The sequence below is a fragment of the Castor canadensis genome, chromosome 3 (genome assembly GCF_047511655.1).
Source record: "Castor canadensis chromosome 3, mCasCan1.hap1v2, whole genome shotgun sequence".
Taxonomy (NCBI): Eukaryota; Metazoa; Chordata; class Mammalia; order Rodentia; family Castoridae; genus Castor; species Castor canadensis.
Genome location: NC_133388.1, coordinates 132,033,937 through 132,061,003, shown reverse-complemented (window position 1 = coordinate 132,061,003; position 27,067 = coordinate 132,033,937). Strand labels below are relative to the sequence as shown.

Sequence of the window (27,067 nt, the reverse complement as noted above, 5' to 3'; positions counted from 1 at the left end):
ATGATGGGGTTTTGCTATATTGCTCAGCCTAGTCTTGAACTTGTGGACTCAAATGATCCTCCCACTTAAGCCTCCTGAGTAGCTGTGTCTAGAGGCATGCTCTAACATACCAGGCTATGGTTGTTGCTTAATACACCCAATAGAAAACTTCTTAAGATGACAAATAATACAATTGTATTACTTAACAGTACCTACTGTTGAGGTTTTATATATATCAACACTTGGTGTAAAGCTTTGTAGCCAGGCAACAGAAGAAAATATCACTTGCTGGAATCATTGTTTATTAATATTGTTTATTTAAAGTTCTTCTTTATGGATTTTACTCCATATTTTGCAAATAGTGAAAATAACAGTGACTAGAAGCTAAATTGGTTAATGTGCTACAAGATAATGAAAGAAAATTCAATATTAGAATATATGTATATCTATCTTTATAGCTATTAATGATTTCTTATTCAGTCATACATACATCAGCAGTTAACAGGTTGATCAAATATTATGTAAGGACTGAAGTGTTTATCATACAAATGAACTATTTGAAACATGAGTTCTTCACATCCCATTGCCATACAAGTAATGTAAAGATGATCTTAATCATGTTAAACTTTAGATTAAATGTACACTAGCTATGTAATACTTTGCACAGCAAATGCTTGGGATTCCCACCACCACCAAGTTTGTTCCATTTGTTATATTATGTCTCCATCTGAAGTTAGTGATGTGGAAGGCTCTGGCTTGAATCCAGGTTGCTTTCTACACTTAGAAAATATTGGGAAAAAAAGGAGCAGAGAATTCCAATGCAATTTAAATCTTCAGAATATCACCTGACTTGGTTTAATGTCTGTGTCATGGCAGGGATGAGTTATGTGTGAGTGTCTGTGTGTGTGTGGCCTGATGGAGGATATGTCAGTGTGTTTGTGAGCACATCTGCAACACTATTGAGTAAATTGCAAAATCAAAATGTTGTTAAGATTCTGTTGATTAATTTGGTGCAGAATTCCAGGTGACCTATGGTGAAACAAGCAAAACTACCCTCTACTACACACTAAATAATGACAGTATCGGGAGAAAAAAATCAATCCTGTGGTGAAGAAAGCAAATGCCTTTGTGCCTGTTGTTCCCTCCAAAAGGAGGAGGAGAGCACAGTGACATTTCGGAGAGGGCTTTTGTCGGGAACAGCTTCCATTAGCACTGATGAGAAGTGTGCTTTGTCCTCTGCTGTCTCCTGCTCAGGTGTTGTTCTTCCTTGATGGCAAAGCTTTAAAACATTTTTTTTCCTTCTTAAATGATACTCTAGTAATTATGACAAATTTTATCTGCAAATATGGCTTTCTGTGAATGCTCCCTGACATTTGTTGAGCACCTGAAAAAGAATCCTGAGAGTGAAAACCTTACTGAGTCCTCCTCCTCTATGCCACTCGACCCCAGCCTGGAATCCCTGACACTCAGGAGGTCGAGAAATCTTGTTTCTCTGTAGGGCAGTGACTGTCATCATCCTCTAGAGGATCAGCCAAAGGCAATATCCTGCCTGACATACTAAGGTAATCCACATGACATAAACACTATGCAAAACAAAATACCTAATGAGCATCAAAGACAAAAAATCACCTTCAGTAATTAGGGTAAAAAAAGAGAAACATAAATAAACAGAACATCAATAGTCATGTTGCTCAGTAGCATTCCCATCATGAATCAGGCACAAGTGTGAGACATCCTCCCATCTAACTCAGAGTAGCTGTGAAGGGAATACTGTCATCCATACCTTCACATAGGGAAACTCCAGCTCAGAGGTTATATCGGTATGAGACTCGGAGAGCAGAAAGACTTTTCTAATGAGATAATGCTAACCCAAATAGCAAGGAAGCAAGACGACTGGACTTTTGTCTTCAGGTGCACAAAGGGTTATTTTCTAGAGACTGGTCACGTTTTCTTCTCCCACCATACATGGTTGGTTATAATATGAAGACATCTGGATAGACCAGACCAATAGATAGAAGTTAAGATGATAGATGATAATTAGGTAGATAGATAGATATTAAATAGATATAGATGTAGAATGGATAATTAGGGTAGAGAGAAAGAAATTTGTCCACAGACATTGCATTCCCTGAAACAAGGTGACACTCACATATTGTCCTTGAGTTTCAAGGTGACTTGTGTCCCAAGTAAATTAAAAGGAAAACCCAAAGGCTAGGGTATCATTGCTACTCTTCATTTAACTCAAACAAATAAACAAACTTATTTTTAGTGATCTCTAACATTATTGACTGCTCAATAGATAACTTGTGTACATGATTTCATCTTATTCTTTAATTATTTCGACAATTTTTTCAAGTAACAGAATAAAAATCTAAGGCTTAGAAAATGTAATTAGTTCCCCAGTGTCCTGGAACTGACAGGTTGAAGACTGAAGAGTGAAGTTCTGTCCAGAACTAAACTTCTTAACCTTGACACCTACTGTCTTCTGTAAAGGACAGAAGAAATATAGTGAATTCTATCTCAGTGGTTTTTGCACATGATGAATCCCAGAATGATTAGAACCAGAAGGATATGATGAAAAATTGTAGGTCTTGGCATTAAAGTGTCCAGGATCCTGGTCCAGTTGCCATTTCTTAACCATGTAACCTTGGCACCTGATCCTTAAATCCCTCCCAGTTTCTGCATCCCTTGAATCTAGGACATGATGCTACAGTATTAGAGATGAAGTGGGACTCTGTCAATTATTTGGTTAGCATGGTCCATGTAAATAGCCAAATTTGAAGATTATAACCTTAAAAAATATCAATACTGAAAATGACCAAGGGGCAAATCACAAAATAATAATACAAGTGATATGTGACCAATAGACATCCACAAATGTTAAATCTCCATAAGATTAAGAGGACTGGATTAGAACATACATTATTTTCACCCATAAAATTGGCAAAGATATTTTTTATGATCATTCATAACAGTTTAATAAAACAATGGCATTAATACTCAACCAATAGCTACAATTTTTCAAGAGAGCAATTTTATAAAATGTATAAAACACTTTAAAATATGAATGCTATGAAGCTGGAATAGTAGCTCAGTGGGAGAGTATATGCCTGGCCTATGCAAGGCCCTGGGTTCAGTCCCCAGCACCACAAAACAAAAGCCAAATAAAATATGAAAACTATTTTATCACTTAAACTTTCACTATATGAAAGTGCATCCTATCATTCAAAATAATAATGACCCAGCACTCAGAAATCTCTACTTTAATATGTTGGTGTTAAACATTCTAAATTTTATTCTACATACTCACAAACACATTCAAAATTGTTAATGGGACATATTATACACTCTATTTCAATCTGCCTTTTGCCTTTGCAATGTACAGTTCACATTCTGTATCCACAGGTTCCTCACCTGCAGATTTAACTAACCGTGGATCAAAAATATTATAAAAGAAATTGGGTCTGTAACTGAACATGTGCAGACATTTTTTCTTATCATTATTTCCTAAACTATACAGCATGACGTCTATTTATAACATATTTACATTGTGTTCGGTATTGTAAGTAAGCTATAGATGGCTTAAAGCATATGGAGGACATGTGGAGGTTATATGCAATACAGCACCATGTTATATAAGACACTGGAACATCCACAGAGTTTAGTATCTGAAGGGGATTCTGGAACTAATATCCCAAAGATATCAAGGGGCAAAGGCACACTGAATGAATGGACTATAATTAAATTAATATCCCATTGTTGGGCATTTCAAGTTTTAAACACTTTTGATCTATAAATAATAGTATGCTGTCCATCTTTGTAGCTAATTGTTAGTGAAGTGTCCATGCATGTTTTTAACCTGTAGTTATCGTTAACGAGCAAGAACATAAGTGAGTCTGCAGCCTGGTACTTCTCCTGACCACTTCTGGTCCCTGCCTCAAAGAGGCAGGAACTTGGTGCTGCAGACTGGGGGCAGGAGGGAGGGAGGGGCTGTTTAATAGGTACAGAAACAGTGTTGCTAGACGAAAGGACTTCTGGGGATAGATGGTGGTGATGGTGGCACAACAGTGTGAGTATGCTTAATAATGTCACTGAGCCGTACACTTAAAATGATTATGATGATAAATTTTTCATTATGTATATTTTACCATAATTAAACCACTCAAGACCTAGAAATAGCTCTTCTTACCATTGTTGGCATAGAGTTTGGACTTTGCACATTATCAAAAGGATTGATTTTGTGTCTGATTATGTGAGACTCCATGAAGCCAAATACTTGTTTCCTACTACGGGAGGAAATCTGCCACCAGTATCAGGTTAACTGTGAATTCAAGGTGCTATAAAAACAAACCTTTCCTTGTGACAGAATAGTTCATATCCTTTGTGCCACAGATCTGGAAGCACTGTTTGTAGCTTTTTAGCCCTTGGCAGCCAACAGCTGAGAGTATGCATAATCTCCCTGGGTGAGAACTAGAAAGAAAATAGCTCAGGGAGGCCTTTGTGGGAACTCTATTAGTCTTTGTTAACCCCCAGGAAGTCCTGGATTTAAAACTTTGATAATTGAAGAAAGATGAGCATTTATTTGGTCATTCAAAATGCAGATGCTGTCTCTGCTGTTTTTATGACACATCCCAACTCTGAGGCCTTCTGGCTGCTGGCATCTTTTCTCACCTGGGCTCTTGTAATAGTCTTCAAGCCAATGACCCTACTTCTCCCTTGCCCTACTGCCTTCTGTTTCCCATCAGTAACCAATGCTGGTTTTCTGTTCAAAACTCTCCAGTGACTTCATATTTCCTTTAGAAAATATTATAATATCACAACTATTACATGTGTTCAATACATACTTATCAAATGAATTTAAGAATGTGAACTAATTGAGGGCCTATTAACCATCAAAAACTGAGTTAGATAAAGGGGTACATAGATAAATGACAATCTTTTCTCTGGGAGTTTGTGTTCTAGCATATGAGATGAACACACAGATCAATAAATACAAAAATAATATTTTCTCCTGGTCAAAGTCTAAATAAGATAGTTGAGCACAAATAATGGAATGACCAGGTCTATGAAGTCTATGGGAAAAGAAGGTGAGAGACAAATATTATTGAGTTTTATGGACTAGCAGACATTCCAGGTGATAAGGGATGTGAAGAGGCATTCCAGAGCAAGAGAACCACAGGAAATAAAGTGGGTTCATATCCAGGAAGCAGTGAATACTTCTGTAAGGTGAGGACATAAGACATGGGTTGGGAGTTACAGGCCAAAGTTTACATTAGAAAAGTTAAATTAAATGATTTTGTTTACTATATTGGACTTACTGTTAATCTGCTAGGCAGTAGAGAGTTACTGAAGTTTTTAAAATGGGAGAAATTGGATTCAATTTTTGTTAGAGATAGGTCATTCTACAAGAGCTAATATTTATGGAATACCTATTATCTACTAGGCTCTTTGCTAAGTCCTTCACTGTTACTACGTTTAATTCTTAAATCAACCTAGGTGATTGGTACTTATTTTGCCCTATTAGAGTTGGAAGGATTAAAGCAGATGCACTAAGCTCAAAGTCATAAGATTAGTAGGTTACAGAACCAAAACAGAAACAGAATCAGACACTAGAAAAAAGAGGGGTAAAATACATTAAGGAGTCAAAGCTACAGAACATAGACTGTTATTTAATATAAATAAGTGTTGAGGGAGATTAGGAGTCTACAATGTCTCCCAGGCTTAGTCCAGAAAGCTTGATGGATGGTAGTGTATACTCCTAGAATATGAGCTGGTTCAAATTTATAAGGAAAGCTAATGAGGGACCTGGAAGGCTGGTGAACATGTGGATTTGGTTCCCAAGTGAGGTATGAAATGTGAAATGTAGATTTGAAAATCTCCATATACAAGAGGAAGAGTCATAGGCTGAATGAGATAAGACATTGATAGAAGAGTATAAGGAGTCCAATTGTGTCCTCCCCAAGGGATGTTGAAGTCCTCTTTGTACATGTGACAGTGACCTTATTTGGAAATAGAATAGGGTCTTTGCAGATGATCAAGATAATGTCATTGGATGGGTCCAAATCCAATATGACTGTGTGATTATAAAAAGAACTTTAGACACAGAAATGGCACAGCCACAGACACCATGTGAAGATAAAGGCAGAGACTGGGTTGATGACTTTCCAAACCATGGAATGGCAAAGATGGACAGCAAATCATCAGATGCTGTTAAGTGCAAGGCATAGAGCAGATTCTTCTTCATAACCTCCAGAAGGAACCACCCCTTCTGACACCTTCATCTCAGAGTTGGAGCCCCCGGAACTAAGAGACAGTAAATTTCTGTGGTTTAAGACACCAATTGGCAGTACTTTGTTAAAGCAGCCTCAGGCAGCTTATCAAATAAGTAGAGTGGTACTGGTGCACCAAGGCCCGAGTGATTACTGGTGATGACAGTCTAACAGAGACTGAGTTAAAAAGTGAGCTTGCCAGTCAAAGAAGGAAAGGCTCTCCAAAAGGGATTCTCAGAAAAGAATGGGCCTGTGAAAAAGCACGGAGGTAAGAGAAAGGAAGTGGCACTGAACTAATCACGAACCGCAGCTGTGGAAGGGTGAGATCACTCCCTGAGGAGTGATCAGTTTATCAAAGTCTCTATAAGTCACACTATTGAAAACTTTACCTTATAGTTGGTACAGAGCACTCAAAGACCCAAGGGAGCGATTAAGTTCGTTTTGTGTTTTAAAATGATAATGTTCTGCAAATATGGTGGCAGTGACAACATGGTGTCTTTAAGCTACCAAAATTAGCCCACTCACATGGGTTGGCAATACTGAACAACCATGGACAATGTCTGCCACCAAACTTCTTGTGGCGATATCCCATAATTACCTGAGGACAAGTGAGTGAGAGCTTCCAAGATCCATGTGGTATCAACAACCATACAGGAGAAAGAAAAGGAAGGACTTTTGAGAACAGACTGCCTAATCCCCAGCCAGTGCACACTGGGAAGTGCAGTGGGTCAATCTGAAGGATCAGGAGAGACCAGAGGGTGTTGTCAATGATCCAGTGCAAGGCCGAGCCCAAGGAGGCCAGAATGTAATGAAGCCCAATGCTACTACTCTAGGTCCTTCAATTTCATTAACTAACAAACTAGACAGCCTTCCAAAGCAAGACTCCACATTGAGGAGAATCTACAGGGATTAGATTCCAAATTGAGCAGCATACAAACAACTATATGAAATGAAAGAGACTGTCCAAAGAAAAAGGAAGGGGGAAACAGACAGCTGATCTCAGAAAGTAACAAGTAATACTCAGGAGTTTTTTTTGAGGGGGAGAGTTGTTTTTGGTTTTAGGGGGGTACTAGGGATTGGACTCAGGACCTCAAGCCTGCTAAGCCACGGCTCTACAACTTGAGTCGTGCCTCCAGTCCTTTTTGCTTTAGTTATTTTTCTGGTAGGATCTTGCATTTTTGCCTGGGGCTGACCTCTGACCATGATCCTCCTACCTCTGCCTCTTGTGTAGCTGGGATTACAGCTGTGAACCACCATGCCTGGCAAGTGATTTTTTTAATCACTTCATGAGAACAATGGAAGAAGGCACACCACAGCTATGAAACCAGAAAAAATTATCCTAGCCACTCATCTCTCCCAAAAGTACGTGAAAATTGAGTTAACTTTTAAAGCTCAGTAGCAAGAAAAAGGAATTAGGGAACTAATGATAGATATCCTATCCAGGAAAACACATGCACAAATAGATTTTAAGAAAATAATCAAAATGAGCTGAAAGAAATTAAAAAAACTGTAAAAGCTATGAAAGAAAAATATACATCAGAATTAGAAAATTCAGAAAATAAGTAGAATAAAAGTAAGATTTGATAAGACATTTGATAATACTCAACATAGAATTCTAATTTTTTAAAAATGCATATCATAAATGCAAGCTCAACTAGAAAGGATATAATGTAATTAAAATACCATAGATAAGAAGTGAAATTTTTTATCAAAAATCAATTTGAGATTAAAAGGATTTTGAAGAAATTAATAGACATAGAAAAAGAAAGTAGAACATACATATATAAGTGATTGTTCTCAAAAAAGAAAACTAAGCAACCAATTAGGAAAAAAATTAAACACTCTAACTCAAGAAAATTTAAAACTACATATTGAAGTTCAAAGCTACAGAATGAAGAGGCAGACCACATTACTGAAAAAATTATGAGAAATAGCCATTATCAAGATACATTCTAATAAAATTCTTTGTATTTAAAAAGAAGCAATATACTTTGGGTGTCCAAATAAAAATGTCTAAGATCTTATAAGACAAAGAATGTCAGATTTTTTATCAGGCTTTTCCATGACAACACTTTATGCTGGTAAACAAGTAATTAACAAAATGTATAATTCTCAAATAAATAAATTTCACATTCTGCCTTGCAACCTTGACCTTCCAGTAAAAAAAGGTGCCCAGGCTTTTCTGCTCCTCTGCTTCCCAGGGCAAGTGCAGTTCCTTCATAGACTCTAGAAGTGGGCTCCAATCCCCAGCTAAAACTGTTAGGATCTGTGTAACTGAAGGAACCTTAATCCATATCCACATAACCCTGTACTCTTATGAATACACAAGAATCAAGGACTCCTGTCTCTAGGAGCCTTTCTTAACTAATGTACTATAGAGCAAGCTGCAGACAACCAAATACTACTACTCCAGAAGTCTTGGAAAATAAGCAAAAAAGAGTGATTGACTCAGACTATCACCATTTTGCAACCCTGGTTTTAGCATGGTCAATGGATGGTAACATGATAAAAGACAACAACTAATTATGTTGTCCCTCCTGATGAAAATGTACTTTATCACCTGCCTAAAATGATCAAATTTGGTTCTCATCCAAATTCTGTCAGTAACTACTCATTTGCAGAAAACGCAAATGTAGTTTGTAGATATACAAACTACACTGTGTGTATACAATCTTCAATCTCAAGATAAAGAAAAATACACAAGAAATAAAAATAGAAAGGGAATCCGTGGCATAAAGGAGGATTAAGACACATATCAGATAATCATCATATGCAGATGGACATCTTCTTGCTTAGACTGCTTTTCAAACTAACAAGAATTATGATACTCATGAAAATGGCAACATTGAGTATTTGGTCATCTGAAGAAATTATTGCAGAGCTGGCGGTGTGGCTCAAGTGGTAGAGCACCTGCCTAGCAAATGTGAGGCCCTGAGTTCAAACCCCAGTTCTGCAAAAAAAAAAAGAAAGATAGAAAAAGAAAAGAAAGAAATTATTGCCATTATAAGTTTGGTAATGGTATTGGCTTTTAAATTTTTTAATGAAACATTTGCACATGAAATAACGTGTTGCCCAGGGTTTGCTGGTAGCAGAGTAACTGCAGGTATACAAGGAAAATAAACTGGCAATATGTTGATAATTCCCTAATATAATTGCAAGCTATAGTGGGTTCATTAACCTATTTTTTCTCCTTTTGTAATATATGAAATTTTCCATAAAGAAAAGGTTTTGAAAACACAGGGAAGGTTTAAAAGCACATACATGTTCGAACTTCAGACTTGCATTGTGTTCTAGGAGAAACCCACCTCTTGGTTTCTTTTGGGCACATAGAAAGTCTGATACGAAAGAAGGGGTGTGAATTTTTAACGTAGCAAATCCCTTCCATACCTGAGAGCCCATCATACTGCAATTCAATGGAATATCTTAAAGAGGAACTTAAATTGCAGTGACTCCTCAAAGTGAGCACTTAAGAGTAAGGGTACTGGTAAAGCAGCCAACTCTGAGCTTGAACTTGAAAGTCACCAAGTTATCTGCTTCATGTGTGTGCTTGCATCTGGAGTACTTGCAGAAAAGAAAAACAACCCTGGAGTTTGAATTACAAATTATCACTCATCTCTCTCTTTCTTTCTCTCTCTCTCTGTTTTCTTTCTAGATATTTCCACACAATATACTTAGGTATTCGGAGCCGGCAGAGTGGGGAGAATGACAGATGGAGGTTTTACTGGAAAATGGTGTATGAGTATGCCGATGTGAGTATGCTGCATTTGCTAGCCACCTTTCTGGAAAGTGCTCCACAGCTGGTCCTGCAGCTCTGCATTATCGTACAGACTCATAGCTTACAGGCCCTCCAAGGTAAGGGCTTGCAATTTGGTTTCTGAATTTGGGGAAAGATTGACTGGCTATTTTTGTCACAACCCAAGGAATTGTCCTAATGCCCTTTGTTGGCACAGGCCTGTTATATGTCTGCTGCTTTACACATGATTTGTAAATGATGCATGAGATTTTCTTCACCATCAATTGTCATGGCTAACTAATAGAAAGAAATTTCATTTTTGCCCTCCAGCTGCCCTCTCAGTAGGAAAACAATGCTTTATGATTTCACGCTTGGTCAGTATGGGCATAGAGTCAAGGCTTTCTGCTTTTATAATAGAATAAAAGTAACAAAAGTTACAAAAAGAGCAACAGCTATTTCTCTATCTATTTATGTATACACACACACACACACACACACACACACACACATATATATGTGTATATATATATATAATTCCTGCCATTTCCTTTTGATATTAAGAGAGTAAGAGATGAAGCAGAAATGGTAGGGATTACTCCTATATTAAAAAGAGCATAAGGAAAAAATGTTGTCAATATTTATCAATATACTATCTATACACTGTAAAGTTTTATGAAATGTATATCATTATTTGGTTAAAATTTTTGCATTTTTTTGTTTTTTTGTTTGACCATCTCATCAATAAGACTTCCATTTGTAATTAAGTCACCCTGGTGTTTCCTTAGACTTTGCTGCTCAAGTCCATTCTAGCAAGATTAAGTAGGCTGGCAGGTAGATAGGTGAATTAGTGGGTATATGGATGATGAGTGAGAGGCCAGTGTTCCCTGATTATGTGTCAATCCTATAACTAAATAGATACTGTTAAGTGGTTAACATTGTACCATGTTTATTTTGTTTAAATCTCAGCAGCCATGTTCTCATCAGCCTCCAATGTGAGACTTGATCTTGCAAGTGTGACAATGTCCTACTTACTCTTATATAAAAAGAATGTTAGCTTTGGCTGGGTACTTTAATTTGGTGGTAGGGGTCAAGGTAGATATAGGAAAAGAAAGATAAGAGGGGCTGTGGATGTAAAAATGCCTACTCTGCTTTAGGGAAATAAGAAGAGTTTATTCTGAACCTAACATGAGTGACAATGGTCTGGGAACACAGATTCAAGTTACTGTGAATGACATATTTCACCATGGAAAAGGTTAAATGAATTTTTATAGTCACAGAAAAGAAAGTCACAAATCAATGTATTTAAAAAGTATATAGCTGGAATAATCAGGTAGGTGGGCTACAGCAAGATGGGGGATTTGTACGATTTAGATGTTGATACTGTGTTTATCACATTCTTAGCTATATGGTTGGAAAAGCCTACATTCTAGAGTTAAGGGGATGTTAGATACAGAGGTGGAAAGTAAATAAATGGCTGTTTGTTAAAAGGGACTAAGGATAGCCCAAGAAATTTTTGACTAGACCTACTGCGTTCCATCTCTCAGCAATCATGTTATTCTACTCAGCCAAAGTCAAGTAGTCTGCAGGATCTTTATTTTAGATTCGGTTTCTTCAGAGAACTTCAGTTCACAGTGCCCTAGTAGTCACTGACCCATTTTTTCAGAGATTTTTTACCCAAACCTGGCTCCACACTAGAAGAGCTTTGGCTCCAAAAGTTTGAGAAGAGGGTCAAAGGTATCTATGGGGTATGGATCTCAAATTCTGGAAAATGAGTTGTAAGAAAGAGAACATCCGGTGCTTGCACAGAAACAGAAAAGAAAAGTCCAGATAAAGAAGGGAGGTCATATGAATGAGTTGTGGGTGGATGTTGGGTGACACTTAACAGCAAAAGACCAAGAGGTAGTCATGAACAGCCTCTGGCTCTGGTGTTCTCCTGGCTTTACCGTAAGGCCATGTACAAGCCATTTAATGTCTGTCAAATGTAAAGCTCTTCAGTTCTGAGAGCTCTGTTGTGTCTTTGAATCAATGAATGCTCAGTATGCATGTGGTGCTGGGTAAATGCTTGAGGAAATGTTTAGTGAACGAAATGACATCAAAAGCAGTGTCAACTAAAGCTCCCCCAAAGAACCTAGTGCTCATCTCTAGAACAATTTGGTGACTCCTTACTACAATTAAACAATCATACCTCCTCCTGCCTCAGCCTCCCAAGTACTGGGATCACAGGTATGCACCAAATCAATCAGGAACTCTTGTTTTTTTTCTTTTTTCCAGCACTGAGGTTTGAACTCAGGGTCTCACCCTTGCTAGGCAGACCCTCTTACCACTTGAGTCACTCTGCTGGCCCTACTCAGGGACTTTTTAGAACAGAAAAATTAAATATCAAAGGTGGAGGGTTGCAAACTTACCAAGTGTCTCTACTGGTTTTCTAAAAGATTTAGAAAATCATAGAGAAGTTTTCTTCTTACAGATAATGGAAACAGAAGAGGAAAGGCAAAAGAGAGTCTAAGAAAATTAGATCACCTTTTTCAGTTTGAGACTTCAGATAAAATTTCACAGAGAAAAAAACAAAGGGCAGGGGAGGCAATCCATCATCTTCATCAGATTATGTATCCTAAACATAGGAACCAAAATTTGTGTTTCTTTGAGGTGAAACTCTTCCCTGGTATGTGATTTCCCTAGATTATCTACTAAGCTGGATGCATTTATGCCAGGCATGCTTGCAGCTTATATTCCTGAATTTGGCATTGGTCAGGCAAACCTTGCTGTCAAATTTCAGATCACTTGCAGGGAAACTGATCTGAATCACTCCTGAGGTGTTCAAAAGACAGGTCAATCCAAAGATCAGTAGAGTGAATGCCAGTCATTGAGCACAGGTGAATAATAAACCCAGTAGGTTAATCTTATTGATAGAAGGTTGTGGTACCAAAGAATGAAAATACCCCAAAGCAGACAATGACCAACCCTGCAACAAGAAAAGGCTAGCTCAGTCATACTTTCTGACTCCCTGTGCATTGTAAAGAGAAATCTCTCCTCCGGGGCTTCTAATACACTTCTGCTCAAGGAAGATATACTTACAAATGAACTAGCTTATGAATAAAAGTGATGTGGGGTATAAGATCATTCCTTTTCCCCTCGGGGAAAAAAAATTAATGTAATAAAAGAGCCTTGTGTGACATGTATTTTCATACATCTTTAGTGGTAAGAAATTCTTGGGATTTGATGTAAAAACAACTCATTTGCTCTAAATGCAAATAACCAATACACCTGAAACCTATGAAAGATCTGTTAATAGCTCTGAATCAAAATCTCGAAAACATTCTTATCTGGCAGGCAGGGTATGTCTTAAGTCTGCTAGTCATTTTATAAGTGACTATGTCTAAAATTACTATTTTAGGATAAAAGGAAAATTGCTTTTTTAACCCCAGGTTCAACCACCTACCACCGTCTGAAGGACACTTTTAGAAACAAGAAGAAAATCAAACAAGAAATACAACATTTTCAAAATGGATGGTAAAAATTGTATTCTCCTTGTGGAGGTCGGTTAGCTCTCAAACAGTTAGCTGTGACAATTCTTTTTCAGCCCTCCTTACTTATTGAATTGTTAAGTCAGGGAAGCCTCCTTATGCAGGAGGCTAACAGGTTTAGGAGGCAGCTATAGAGGCATAATTGCCCTTCAGATCCTACTGGGCTGGCAAGACAACCTGACTTCCCTTCCCAGACCAGGAATCAAGTCAGTGCTGAGCCTCCAACCTGAGCATCCAGTTCTTTTCATTCAATACCTTCTCCTGAGCCATGCTAGTGGGCACTATCCACTCTGTATCAGCCTTGGAACATTCCTAGGAACAGCTCTCCTTAGAGGATAAAAAACACTCAAGGAGGTTTACTGATTGCCTCTATATGACAGCACAAGGTTGTTAGTGCATCCTGCACTTCCAGAGAGTCTGTGGTTTACAGGTTGTTAGGGTGATTCAGTCTCAGTGTCATATTCCACCGGAGACAGAGAGAGGAATGGAAAGGAAGGAAGGAAGAAGGAAGGAAGGAAAGAAGGAAGGAAGGAAGGGGGATGGAGCAAGGAAGGAGACTCTGAAAAGCAGAGATGTATAGTGGCCCTCCTATCATTCTCCACAAAGGGCACCCCGCCCTCATGTTAAAGATGTAACCCAAGGCCTATCTGCTCTGTTTCCAAGCAGCTGTCTCAGACTCATCCATTTCAGCAGGCTCACTCGTACTTCCCTAGTCAAACCTCCACCACCGGCATGCGCCCAGGTCCTGAAGACCAGCCTACCACTTCATATGCACTCTTCCCTCTTCATTCCATTCTCCTTAGAATGGCAAGAGAAGTCTTTGAACTCTGATAGCTCCCCATACACCTAACACCTTCAGGGTTTCCCATGGCACTCACTGAAAATTCATCAAATTCCTGAGCATGTTTCAAAGGCCATTTTACCACTGTATTCTCCTCAATGGTCATGACTCTGCATCTGTCCTGTCTTCCTGTCTGTTCTGGAAATAGCACCATTTCTTTCCCTCCTTAGGGCCTTTGCACATGCTATTAACTCCTCTGTGGAATATCCCCACCCCTTCTCTCTTAGCCTGGCTCATTCGCACTCATCCTCCATAATACAGCTTGATTTCCTCAGTGCGGCCCATCCTGACTGTGCATTCACATTTTCATGACTTCATTATTATTTTCTCACAGTGTTCTAAACTTTAGCTGATGACCTGAGGCAACTCTTGTATTGTTGCTAAACCTCAATTTGTCCACATGTACTTGGGTATAATAATAGTCCCTAATTCATAAGATTTAAAATCAAGTGATACAATGATTGCAAAGTATTTGGCAAACACCCTTGGCACATAACTTAGGACTTCTTAGACTTTGGTCTACCCAAGACTCTTAGTAAAATGCAGATTCTAACAAAGTAAGTCTTAGAAGGGGCATGGTGTTGAGAGCAGGGAAATAATAAGTGGACACTTTTATGTCATGTAAAAATAAGAAGAATAGTCCAATCTGAGATCATAAAATTTGCTCTGTATTTAAAAAGAAAGTATAAGAAACATTGTGAAAAAAGAATAGCCAGGCCTTTTGACAGGCAGGACATGGACTAGAAGAAGGAAGCCTTGGGCTGGAGTGCATTTGACTGAGAGAGAACCAGGTGGTGGTGAGGAAAGGCAGGGTAAGGAAGAGCAGCCATTTGGGGGAGAGAAAATGTTAGACATTTAAGTTTAAAATAGTGGAAGACAACCAAGTTTTAAAAAAATGATACTATTAAAAAAAAATAAGTAGGACTAGAAACAAGTCACCAGGAGTGTAGGATCTTTGTTTTAATCTGAATGGTGCAAGCAAAGCTTGAAGGTTAATGATTACTTACCCCCCATGGCCTTTTGGACAATCCCCAGAACCTATAAAATGATGAACTGGGCTAGAGGGTCTCTGAAGTTGCTTTTAGTTTTGTGCTAGTGATTCTCTGAATACAGTTAACCTCCATATCTATAGTTCACATCTGTGGGTTCAATCAACAAAAATACTCAGGAAAAAAATTTGTCTACACTCTACAAAATATATTCAGGAAAAAATTGTCAGGTCTTCAATAGATAATGTCAATGCCAATCTACCTTTTGCTTGTCACAATTCCATGAACAATAGAGTAAGAATAATTTACACAGTATCTCCATTGTCTAAGTAAGCTAGAGATGATTTAGAGTGTATGGGGGATATATAGATTTGGTATCTGTGGGGGTCCTGGGTCTAGTCCCCTAGGATACAAAGGTATAACTGTATCAGTTACCTTTTCTTCACTGTGACCAAATACCTGACAGAAACAACTTAAGGGACAAAATATTTGTTTTGGCTAACAGCTTCAAAGTGTTCAGACCATGGCTGCTTGGCCCCATGTACTTGCATAGAGCATGACGATGGTGGGAGCATGATGGCAGAGGACATCTGTTTACCTCAAGACAGACAGAAAGGAAGGAGAGAGAGAAAGAGAGGGAAAGAGAGAGAGAAAGGGCCAGAGACAAGACACCCCTAAGTACCTTCCTTCACCTCCAATGACCTACTTCCTCCACTAGTTCCCACCTCCTAAATTTTCCAGAACCTCCTAAAATAGTACACCAGCTGGGGATGAAGCCTCTAACATATAAAGTTTTTGGGAGGACATGTCATATTCAAACCATAACAGTAGCAGTAATCGGTTTTCTTTGTGTAGACCCAGCATCTCATGGTTGGTACAGAAGACACTGATTCACGCGCAGATGGTTGCCTACAAACCTTCCCAGGAAAACAGAATTATTCAGTGACACAGTCCCTATTTCAAAGGTGTGGTCTATGGAGCAGCCAGGGAATGCTATGTAGAATAATATTACACTACAGAACGTTCTCGATGCATATGCATCAGCCACAGCCAAGGACACATGTGGCATAGTCACTTGACCCCAGTGGCCAGAGGTGTGTGGCTGCACCATCACCATGGAGCCTCTCACAGAAGTAATACTCCTTGTAGAGGACAATGTCAGCAAAACAAACAAAATCAGGCCTTGAATTGATTGGGTCAGTGCCAATCTACCAAGCCAAATGTTCCCACTTTCTCCAAATAGCTTTACTTCTTCATTTCCACCTCTACCTCTACCTGTCATCGTCAGAAAAAAAATCACATTCTATCCTCTAAGTGTATTTAGCTGGGGTGTGCTGAATTAGTTACTGACTGCTATAATTTGATGACAAAATGCGCCTCAAAGGTCTATGTGTTAAAAAGTTTGTCCCCATCCTGTGGTGCTATTGGGAGATAGTGGAACCTTTAAAAGGTGGTACCTAATAGAAGGAAGTTAGGTCACTGGGGCTGTGCCTTTGAAGGGGTCATAGGATACAATCCTATTTCTCTCTTCACTTCCTGGCCACCATGAGGTGAGCAGCCCCACTTTCTCTACCCCATGTTCTTGCCATTATGAACTGCTCTGCCACAGACCCAAAAGCAATAGAACCAGTCAGTCATGGAGTGAAAGCTCCAAAACTGTGAGCTAAAATAAACCATTCTTCCTTATAAGTTCATTATCTTGGGTATATTTTCACAGTGATGGAAAACTGATTAACACCCTGACAAATGCCATGTGGCCAGAAAGTCTTTGTTATATAGGTTTAAAAAAATCACTTATACCGATTTCTATTCTTATTTCTTCACATTCCAAAAAACTCTCTGTGTTTCCCATTTTGCCAAGAGTTTATCCTTAGTATTTTGTGGAAGGAGAAGTGTTTTATTTTTATTCTCCTGTCCTGCATTCTGTGAGGTACAAGGAAGTCAGCAATTAAGGGGCTGTCCTCAGACATCCTGCAAACACTGTCACCTGCTAGCTAGGGTAACTGAGAAGTTCTTGCATTGTAAAATCCTCCTCATTTGTCATATCCTGATGAAAAACCTCAAAATTAAATCCCTGGCTTTTGAGTTGCTCTATTTTTTAGGAAAGTAGGTAGAGTCAGGTCCCAGCAACCTTGGTGTGGCTTAGGTTGAAGAAGAACCCAGCACCCTCCACACCACACCCAAGTTACTCCTTCTCAGCCACATGCCACTGTCTTCTGAATGTGCCTGGCTCCACCTCTGGAGAGGAAAGCACAGGCAAGAGTGTCAGTCTGTGAGTGGGGCCACATTCCAAATTCCTCTAGATCTGTATGCTTCACAGATGCTATTTTAGTTAGTTCATTAACACATTTATTGAACATCTATTGTGTGTGATGGTGCGTGAAGCTCTGTGCAAAATTCGCCCTAAAAAAAGTTTGCTTTGTACTAAAAATTTATGATGTGTCATTATAAACAATATGATCAAACATATTTAGAAATACCTAATTTATCTGAGTGTATTTCAGAATGTATGGTTACATTTTCTGATTGGAATAATAGGAGGAACATAGAGCCTAGCATTCTCACCTTTTCTACCAGCCTGTGATTGAACATCTCTTTATCCATTCTCACATAGTTCTGACTGATGGATTCAGAGACTCTGGGTTACAATCAAACATCCAGGGCCTTGGGCCATTGCCAGAATTGATCTGATTGAATCCACCTCTGCTTACCACATTCAACCACAGGTCCACTGGGAAGTCTGCTCATATCTTAAGACAGTAAAAACTGCACCATTCTGGTGAAACAACACTGTTACCTCTGTGGAAAGTTCTTCCTGGTGCCCTCAGTACGTTAAATGTTCACACTGAACAGGTTACCCTTAGTGGTAGTTGTCGCCTCAGTTTGAACTGAACACTCAACAAGAGTCAACTTGGATTGCTGATACTGTTATTTGAATGTTCTTTTTACTGTAAACTTAAGTTTATGTTACTCAGTTTAGTTACTTTAATTAGATAGCCTATACACTAATGAAATATGAGTATGAAAGAGAGTTCTGACAGCTTTGGAGTAGCACCAAAGCACCAGGACCCCTAGGAGGTTTTGCACATGTTGCTGTGCATTGTGAAGGCAGCACCCAGGCCTCTCTGCTCCCCTGTGGCATCCTGTTAGCAAGTTTTCTTTCCACGATGCTTAGGAAGGGCCAAGGGCACCATCCTCTTAGTAGCCCCAAACCACCCTGGCTTTGCTGTTGTGTCTCAAATCATTTGCTGCGGGTTTTTGTTTTTGTGATGGTGTGTCAGTTAGAGTACCATGCCCCACCAAGAGAGGGAACCATGTTAGATATTTCAAAAAGAAGAGATTTGGATCACGAGATCAACTACACAGGTGCTTGGAGCCTGAGAGGACGAAAAGTGGATGCTTATGAAATCAAGATTTTTGCCCTAAGGGCTGGAGAAATAAAAGCAGAGGTGCTCAGAATCTGAGGAGGGGCCCAGCTTGGTGTATGCTGAACGACCTAAGGGGCCTAACCTCGCAGTTCCTGGGAGATCCATGAAGCAATCCAGGTAGTGCCAGATGATGGCATGTTATAAAAGAGACAATTATAACAGATCTACTTTTGCAGATCTGAATTGGCTTTATTTGCAATCCTAGAATTTTGTAGCAGTCTGGACAAAAATGGTTCTGGATGCTCTACCTTAAAGGCAATTTATATTTATAGCCAAAGAAAAAGGAAGTGACATTAAGGAAACAGAAGTGAGGTAGACATAGCTCAATTAGTCACAGCTTGTGTCGGTTTTGTTTGAATGTGGTTTGAACAGCTGGCTGCTTGTGATGGACTGAGACTCAGCTACTTGTTACAAAAGTAGGTTAAAATCTGAGTACATTCAATTTAGATTACAGTGCACTACATAAAGAGAAAACTTTAGGTCAAACCTTAAATAGGTACCAAGATAGCTGTAGGCCAAACTGAACACACACCTAGAATGTTCCTACTGCTCAGCTGCAGCTACTTCCGGATGGGGAGACCGATGCAGGGAGAGAAAGAGGAAGCCACAGGCTCAAGGCTGGATCTTTAGAGGTCTGGTGATAATAGGGTTCTAATCTGAGCTGGAAGCCAGTGGAGCGCTTTTCTCCTCCCACTTTCCAGCCTTCCTCTAGTGCCACCTATTGGTAGAACCTAATGAGGCTAGTCAGGGTGTAAATGGCATGCATTACTCCACTCTGTCTTGTTAGGTTGCCTACTGCCAGCTGAGCAGCTCAACAACCAAGCTTGTTAAAGCGATTTCTGAATAGAAGCTTGAGATGAAAGCCGGAAAGACAATTGTACGAGAAAAATATATAAGTTCTACATCATGGAGATTGTGTCATGTAAAACTTCCCAGTGGCCAACCCACGTACCTGTCTCTTCTTAAGTGCACGAACAGAGGGCTCAAGTGATCACTCAGCATTGTCTAGCAATCCTATCATTTTCTCCTTGAAATTCTCTTTACTGCTTCAAATTGTCTGTTTCTACTATCTGTGACCTCATACTTCCAGTGGTCTATCTCCACACCACAAAGCCACTGGGCTCACTGATTATTTCAATGACAAAAGAGAAGCAGTAAAAGAAGAGCTGCTTGTCTTTCCACCAGTATATCCACCAATTTACCTTCTTCTACACCATATATGCTGCCTTTCCTCTATTTAGAAGACCAACTGTCTCTGCTCGCATCCAAGGTCTCTTCCTCCTCTTCTGCATCTGATTACAATCCCTTTTGGCAGCTCGGGTGTATTATTCATGGGGTGACCTTCTCTCTTCCTCTCCTGCAGAATCTATTTTTCTTTTCTGGAAAAAGAATTGATTGGATCATTGTCATCAACATAAAAGTAAACATGCTCCAACAATTCCCATCTTTATTAAGAGAAAAATGGACCCATGTCACCTATCATCATATTACTTTCTTGCTCTTTCCAAAAAAACTCCATGAAAGTCTTGTGTATATCTCTGTCTCCTTTTCCTCACTTGCCATCTTCTACATTGGTTTTGCTTTATAATTTTAAGCCTTTAACACATATGTGAGTACATGTGTCCCACATATACACAGTATATAGAAATGTATGCAATTAAAAGGACAAAAGAAGATTGTGAGGAACATCACAGAAAGTCTCCTTTCATCCCTCCTGACCAGCAAGTCCTCCATTCTAAGTGGGATTGTTTTATAGGTTTTTGAGCTTTCTATAAATAAAATCATTCATTATTGTGTTGGGTGTGTACATTCTGTCATTGAACATATTCTCGTGAGTTATAACTGCATGTGAATGCAAGCCATTCATTTTCATTGCCTAAGAGTAATTTATTGTAAGAGTTAACCTCAACTTACCTATTCATTCAATGGTTGTTGATGGACATTTGGTTTGTTTTAAATTTTGGGGGTATTATGATTAATACTACTATGGATGGTTTTTTACATGTCTCTGATACATGTGTACACGTGCTTCTTTTGGGTTAATACTGAACTGAAGAATGAAATTGCTGATGCATAGGGTACACATAGAACTTTAGGATATAATGACAAGGTGTTTTGCAAACCAATGATACCAATTTACGTTCCCAGAAGCAGTGTGTGTGTGTGTGTGTGTGTGTGTGTGTGTCTGTCTGTCTGTCTGTCTGTACTCAGATTGCTCTAAATCCTCTACAAAATTTGGCATTTCTTAGTTCTAGCTGTGAGTAATATCTCAACGTGGCTTTCATTTGCATCTCCTCTTCTGATAATGACCCAGCTAAAAGACCCAGAAAAAGATTCTTCTTTTTCCTTACTCACACTTTAATCCAGTCCATTATCAAGTCCAGTCTGTTCTACCTCCAAAATCCATCCCAAACCTGACCTCCTCCCCTAACCCCCTCCCCTGACCCCCTCCCCTGGCCCCCTCCCATGCCATCATTGACAGCACCCTACTCCCAACTGTAACCCAGCTACACTTCTCCAGAGACTGCAACCCCCTGCTCCTGCCTGGCCTCCACATAAGCTACAGGCCACACAGCAACCACGGTCATCTTCTTGTCACTTCACTCTCCTCCTTTACACTGTCTATGACTCCTCATTTCAGTTAAATGAAGGAAAAACTTCATGATGAACATGTGACAACCTCTGACATCTCCACATCTCTCCACTCTTCCCTCCTGCCCGTGGCCGGCTGCACTGGCCATGCACTACTGCTTAGACCAGCACTGCTGCTTAGACCAGCCACATTTGCTGCCTCAGCAAGGACTCCATTTCTGTTGGCCCTGTGCCAGCACCCTCCTCCCACCCCTCTGGTCTTTCCAGGGCTCCTCTCTCTTCTTTGGGTACCCAGCTCACACATCACTGCCAAAGCACACAGCCCTACTCCCACCAAGAGACTCTCCTATCCCCTTATGCTGCATTTCCTTCTTCAAATCATTTGAAATTATATTCATTCAAGTGTATTATTTTTCTCTGTCACCTCTGCTAAAGAGCAGGCTATGTGGAAGTGAGGAGTATAGAAAAGAGGAACATAAAAGGCAATCAAAAAGATATTTGATGAAAGAATTCTGGTGTATATTTAGCATGTTCAGAAGCTATTTCTTTTTTTCTTCTTGGCAGTAGTGAGGTTTGAAATCAGGGCCTTGCAATTGCAAAGCAGGGGCTCTACCTCTTGAGTCATGCCCCCAACCCTTTTTGTTTGAGTTAGTTTTCAGATAAGGACTCACATTTTTGTCCAGGACAGCCTGGACCACAATCTACCTATCTGTGCTTCCTGCATAGCTGGGATTGTAGATGTGTACCACCATGGCTTATTTATTGAGATGGGGGTTTCACTAACTTTTTTGCCCAAACTCTTGGCAATCATCCTAACCTCTATCTCGCAGGTAGCTGGGATTATAGCGTGTGATACCTTACCAGTTCCTATTTCATTTTTTATTAGACCAAACAATACAGACTGCTAACAAGTTTCTGTGGGCAATGATCATAGTGTTATTTTATGTAAATGAAAAGCAAAAAAATCCCCCAAAATATTATGCTTCTAAAACTTCTATGTATTTGGTATCTTAAAAATATTAACTTTATTCTTTATTACATATTACTAAAGGTCATATAGGAAACACACAAAAAAAGTATAAATCACCTTCCTGCCATTCAAAAACAATAAAACTCTTACTACTTGATAGTTAGGAATAGTTAGTTGTTAATTGTTACTTATCTTTGTAGTCTTCTTTCATATTTTAATATGTAATGTATTAAAATAGAATAAAAATACACTACTACTCAAAGTTACCATCCCATTCAGAACCTAGGAGGCAACTTCTGACTATTTATTGGTTAGAAGGAAGAACTGATACCTAGCATGTGGTCAAGCCCCATGCAATATTTGTACAAAAACAAATGGCACATGCCTTGCTCACAAAGACTTCAATCCTAAAGGAAATACCAATAGATCATGATAAGTCAATGTACTCTGCCCTATCAGTGGTCACTCTGAGGTCCTTTGTGACCCAGATTGATCTGCTATGGGAAGTGACATGGAAATGTAGAAAAGCAGAGTGTCTATGTTCAAAGGAAGACGATATCAGGGAATGTTGAAAGAGTTTATCAAATGAGTTGCCTTTGATCTAGGTCAAATATAACACTTAACACATTGTTATGATGCAGTGACAAGAAAAAGGAAAGCAATGCAAACAAAACCAGAGGGGTAAGCCATGGGCTTGCTCTGTGCTATCTATTGAGTGATGCTGGGGAGAATAGTCTCCCCCAAGGAATGAGATCAAGGATGCTGTTTACAGCACAAAACTGGGTTGATTCCTAATGCTTGAAAGAGTTCTCTAATAGTAGGGTATATCCACCACAACCTATTTTCCTGTATTTCTTACTTGTTTTTTTTTTGTCTGCTGGTTGTTGTTTTGTTTTGCTTTTTGTTTGGTTAATTGCTTACTTTTGTGGTATTGGGATCAAGCCCAGGGCCTCCCATATGCCGGGCACATGCTCTGGCACTGAGCTACATTCACAGTTCCACGTGTCTCTTTTGAGCCTATGTTTTTGCATTATTCAGAACCTAAGGGTGCCTGGGGTTATCAGTAAATAAATCAATAAAATAATAAATGACTGGTCTTAATTGATAGAGTTCAGTTTTGAAGATTCATCACCAACCACCTAGCAGGGAGACAATCACGAAGCACACATGGTATGTGTGCCATATAGCTCTTTTTTTTTTTTCTTTTTTTTTTTGCAGTACTGGGGCTTGAACTCATGGCCTACATGTTGAGCCACTCCACCAGCCCTTTTCTGTGAAGGGTTTTTTCAAGATAGGGTCTCACAAACTATTTGCCCAGGCTGGTTTTGAACCATGATCCTCCTGATCTCTGCCTCCTGAGTAGCTAGGATTACAGGCATGAGCCACCTTCACCCAGCCATATTGCTCTTAAAGTATTGTAAGGATAACCAATGTGTGTCATGGAGGTAGTGACATTATCCATCTCTTTACTTCACACCACAGTCTGAGTCATGTACCACCCCAGTTATACTTAGAAGAACAAAGGGAAGTTTCATCTGCTTATCATTGATTCCAGTGCTTAAAAATCAACTTTGTGTGGTTTATCAGCCTCCAGCACACAAATTCAAATAGCTTTGAATTTGAATCATTTTGAACATAATATGAAATAAGGAGCCTATTTTTAGGTTCTACTTAATTATCTCCAATAATCACGCACAAATCTTGGTATTTTTCCACTCAGTATTCCTTGTCTCTCCATTCTCTCTTACCTTCTAAGGTGTGAGTAACTTCATATACGTGATCAGGGGCAGGATGATTGTGTGTGTGTGTGTGTGTGTGTGTGCGTGTGTGGTGAACAGACACAATCACATGCACTATGGCAGTGTGGAGAGGAGGCCTGAAAGAATGGTCAGAGAGTCAGCCATGCATAACACATAGAAGCAGTAATACAGGGCTGTCTGCCAAAAACAGTGCCCGCACACTCGCTGTTCCCTGACTTTTCCTAGGGCTCTTTTCTTGCCATTGCCCAGGCTCCCAGACTGCAGTGGTATCTCAGCACTTTGTACCTTCAAGGTATCAGAAGACCACATTTGTTTTCCATTTACCTGACCTTGAACCAGTGCTCAAACTTAGAGCTGATCTTTGCTTGTGCTGAGTTCCAACATACTGTAATTATTATTTCTAAACAGTAAAAATAGCCACTCTGAGTGGTAATCAAAATGTTTGCTGAGCAGGGAAAAAAGGGAAGACAGGTGAGGTCAACCTAATAAAAAATTCAAAAGTGATTTGCTGCAGTATTTTCTCAAATGACTCTTTATTTATTTATGTATTTTTGTTTTGTCTTATTTTATTTTTTACTTTGAAGCTACAGACAGTGATATGATCAGGATTTTTTGACTCAATTCTAATTGGGTGGGCAGGTAAGGGAGGCCCCCATAACCTCTTCGATAGTTTCCACATCATAACATATGAATTCCTCTGTAGAAATATATTTTGCATTTATTTGGTAAACTGGAGTTAGAGTTTTAAAGCATTCTTCAGACACATAAGCTAATATTTCTTGGTGACTCAGCAGGATCAAAGAAGAATAATCAAGATCATTTCCTATGAATGATTTTAAAAAGTAAACTGCATATGCATAGAAATGTATGACACAGAGAGAGAGAGAGACCCCTACATACCGTTAAAGCCAAATGCAAGTGGGTTCCCACAAATTCAATTGGCATGTAAACATTTGTTGGTATAAAAATCACGTGGAGACTCACTCTTCCGAGCTCACAATGAGCCTCTGATTGCAGAAAGACAGGGCCTGCTCAGCACTGCCTGCCTCAAGTTTTGTCAGCATTTTCATTGTGATCCTAAATTTCCACAGCTTAAAACTCAGCTGTAGAAAAAGCCTGAGAGCCTGTGAGACTAAGCAGATTCAAAAACTCCAAAAGTTTTTTTTTAATATTTATAATATTATCAGTTCAAACAGTTGGACAATTCTCTGGGGCATGAAGTTCTCTTAGGGTAAGTTAGGAAAGTGAATGCTCAGTGGGAAAGTATATTAGATAGTTTTCCATTATTGCAACAAGATATCTGAGAGAGTTAATCTAAAAAAGAGGAAAGGCTTATTTTGGCTCACAACATTGGAGTTTACGGTGCATAGTCCATTGGCCTTCCTCTGGGCCATGGCAAGGCAGTGCATCATGGTGGGAGTGCACAGCGGAGCTAGCCTACTTACTCATGGCAGCTGGAAGGAAAAGAGAGGAAGGAGGAGCCCAGTTGCCTTGGAGACCACACCCCAAGTGACCTAACACATTCCACCCAGGCCCCACCTTTAAAGCTTCCACTGCCTCACAATAGTGCCACACTGGGGACCAAGACTTCAATACATGGGCCATCAGTGAACAGTCCTGATCCAGACGCTAAGCAGGAGCTTTCAACAAAGGCTGGCACTTCGAGATTTTTTTGTCAACTTAAACATTGAGTTAAAACTCAAATGTAAAAAAAATCTAAAACATAGTCTCCATGATGTAAATTGAAAACAAATATTTGTAACAAAGAGCTTTGGAATCAGTGACTGAGTAAATAAATGCAAAACATTCTTTCACAGACTTAAAAAAATCAACTTAGAAAAGAAAAGCTGTAAGAAAAGCCATTTAGAGTAAATGTCGTATCTTATGTTTTGTGAACACAAAAGGAGCTATTATCTTCCAATCAATAGAGACCAAGGAGTCTCACGAAGGTGTGAATGTTGGACCTTACAGAACCAGTGAAGTGGTTCGAATGTAGAACTGCTTGGATGGGAGGTCTGATAGAAGTCAGGTCAGAGACAGAGTCCTCCTGCAGGGACCAAGTAATGACCTGGAAACAGGAGCAATTGAACTTGATCCTGAAGTCCCAAGTTCCCGAAAACCACTCCCTTTTCTTAAGGTCTAGCAACACAGCTTACAAAGATAGGCTGTAGTTTCTTAATTAGGACTTAAAGGAAATCTTGATTAATTATTTACATTCATTTACTCAGTGAACATTTTTGAGCTCCTATTTATGGGTCACTGAATTGGATACTAGAAAACTGAAGATGACTAAGACCATTTACCCTTAAACTGCTCACAGCCTAAAAATGGGATAACATATGAACAAGGAAGGGCAAAGGCTGTCATGGGAGTGTAGGAGTGAACAGAAAGGCTGTCTACCACACTCTGAAGGCTCATGGAAATGAACTGACGATAGACAGATTAATAGGAGAAAAGGTATACACATTTACTAACATCCACAGGGGAAAATCATAGTATAATAGTATAATCTTCTTGAAGATTGAGTCTCGAAGCTACAGAGAGGAATAGAGACTTGAGGCTTAGATAGAGAGGAGTTTGGGATATCCTGGAAGGTGTGAAGATGCAAGCTAGGAAGCAGGGAGAAGCACAAGAGAGCATCGGTGTCTCATGATATGAATAAAGTCTTTTAGGTTAACTCCTAGGGCTGCTCTCAGAAGACTACATAGGACATGGAGACTAAATCTCCTCTTTCCTTGTTAATTATTCCTGGTAATTTGATGAAATTCCAAGGAAAAGGGTCTTAAGACAATTGTATTTCTTCCCTGCCCTCAGCGGGGAGGAACAAGATAATGTTACCGAGATCGTGATTCTTTTTTTTTTGCAATGCTAGGGATTGAACCCAGGGCTTCAAGCCTGATATGCAAGCTTGCTACTACTTGAGCTACAACCCCAGCCCTAGGAGGACTTTGATTCTGAAGCAGCTTCTCAGGTTTCTCAGGA

The 27,067-nt window shown here is 39.4% G+C and overlaps 1 protein-coding gene across 2 annotated transcripts in view; it reads left to right on the top strand.

The window, feature by feature from the left end:
• Positions 1 to 27,067, top strand: part of Xkr4 (XK related 4) — a 404,161-nt gene that overhangs the window by 243,730 nt on the left and 133,364 nt on the right. For both annotated transcript variants that reach the window (XR_012446344.1, XM_020188108.2), the window contains exon 2: positions 9,901 to 10,100. Coding sequence is in view for 1 of the 2 variants with exons in the window: in XM_020188108.2 (XP_020043697.1) it covers positions 9,901 to 10,100 (200 nt within the window). In the remaining variant the exon portion in view is untranslated. The remainder of the gene's footprint in view (positions 1 to 9,900; positions 10,101 to 27,067) is intronic.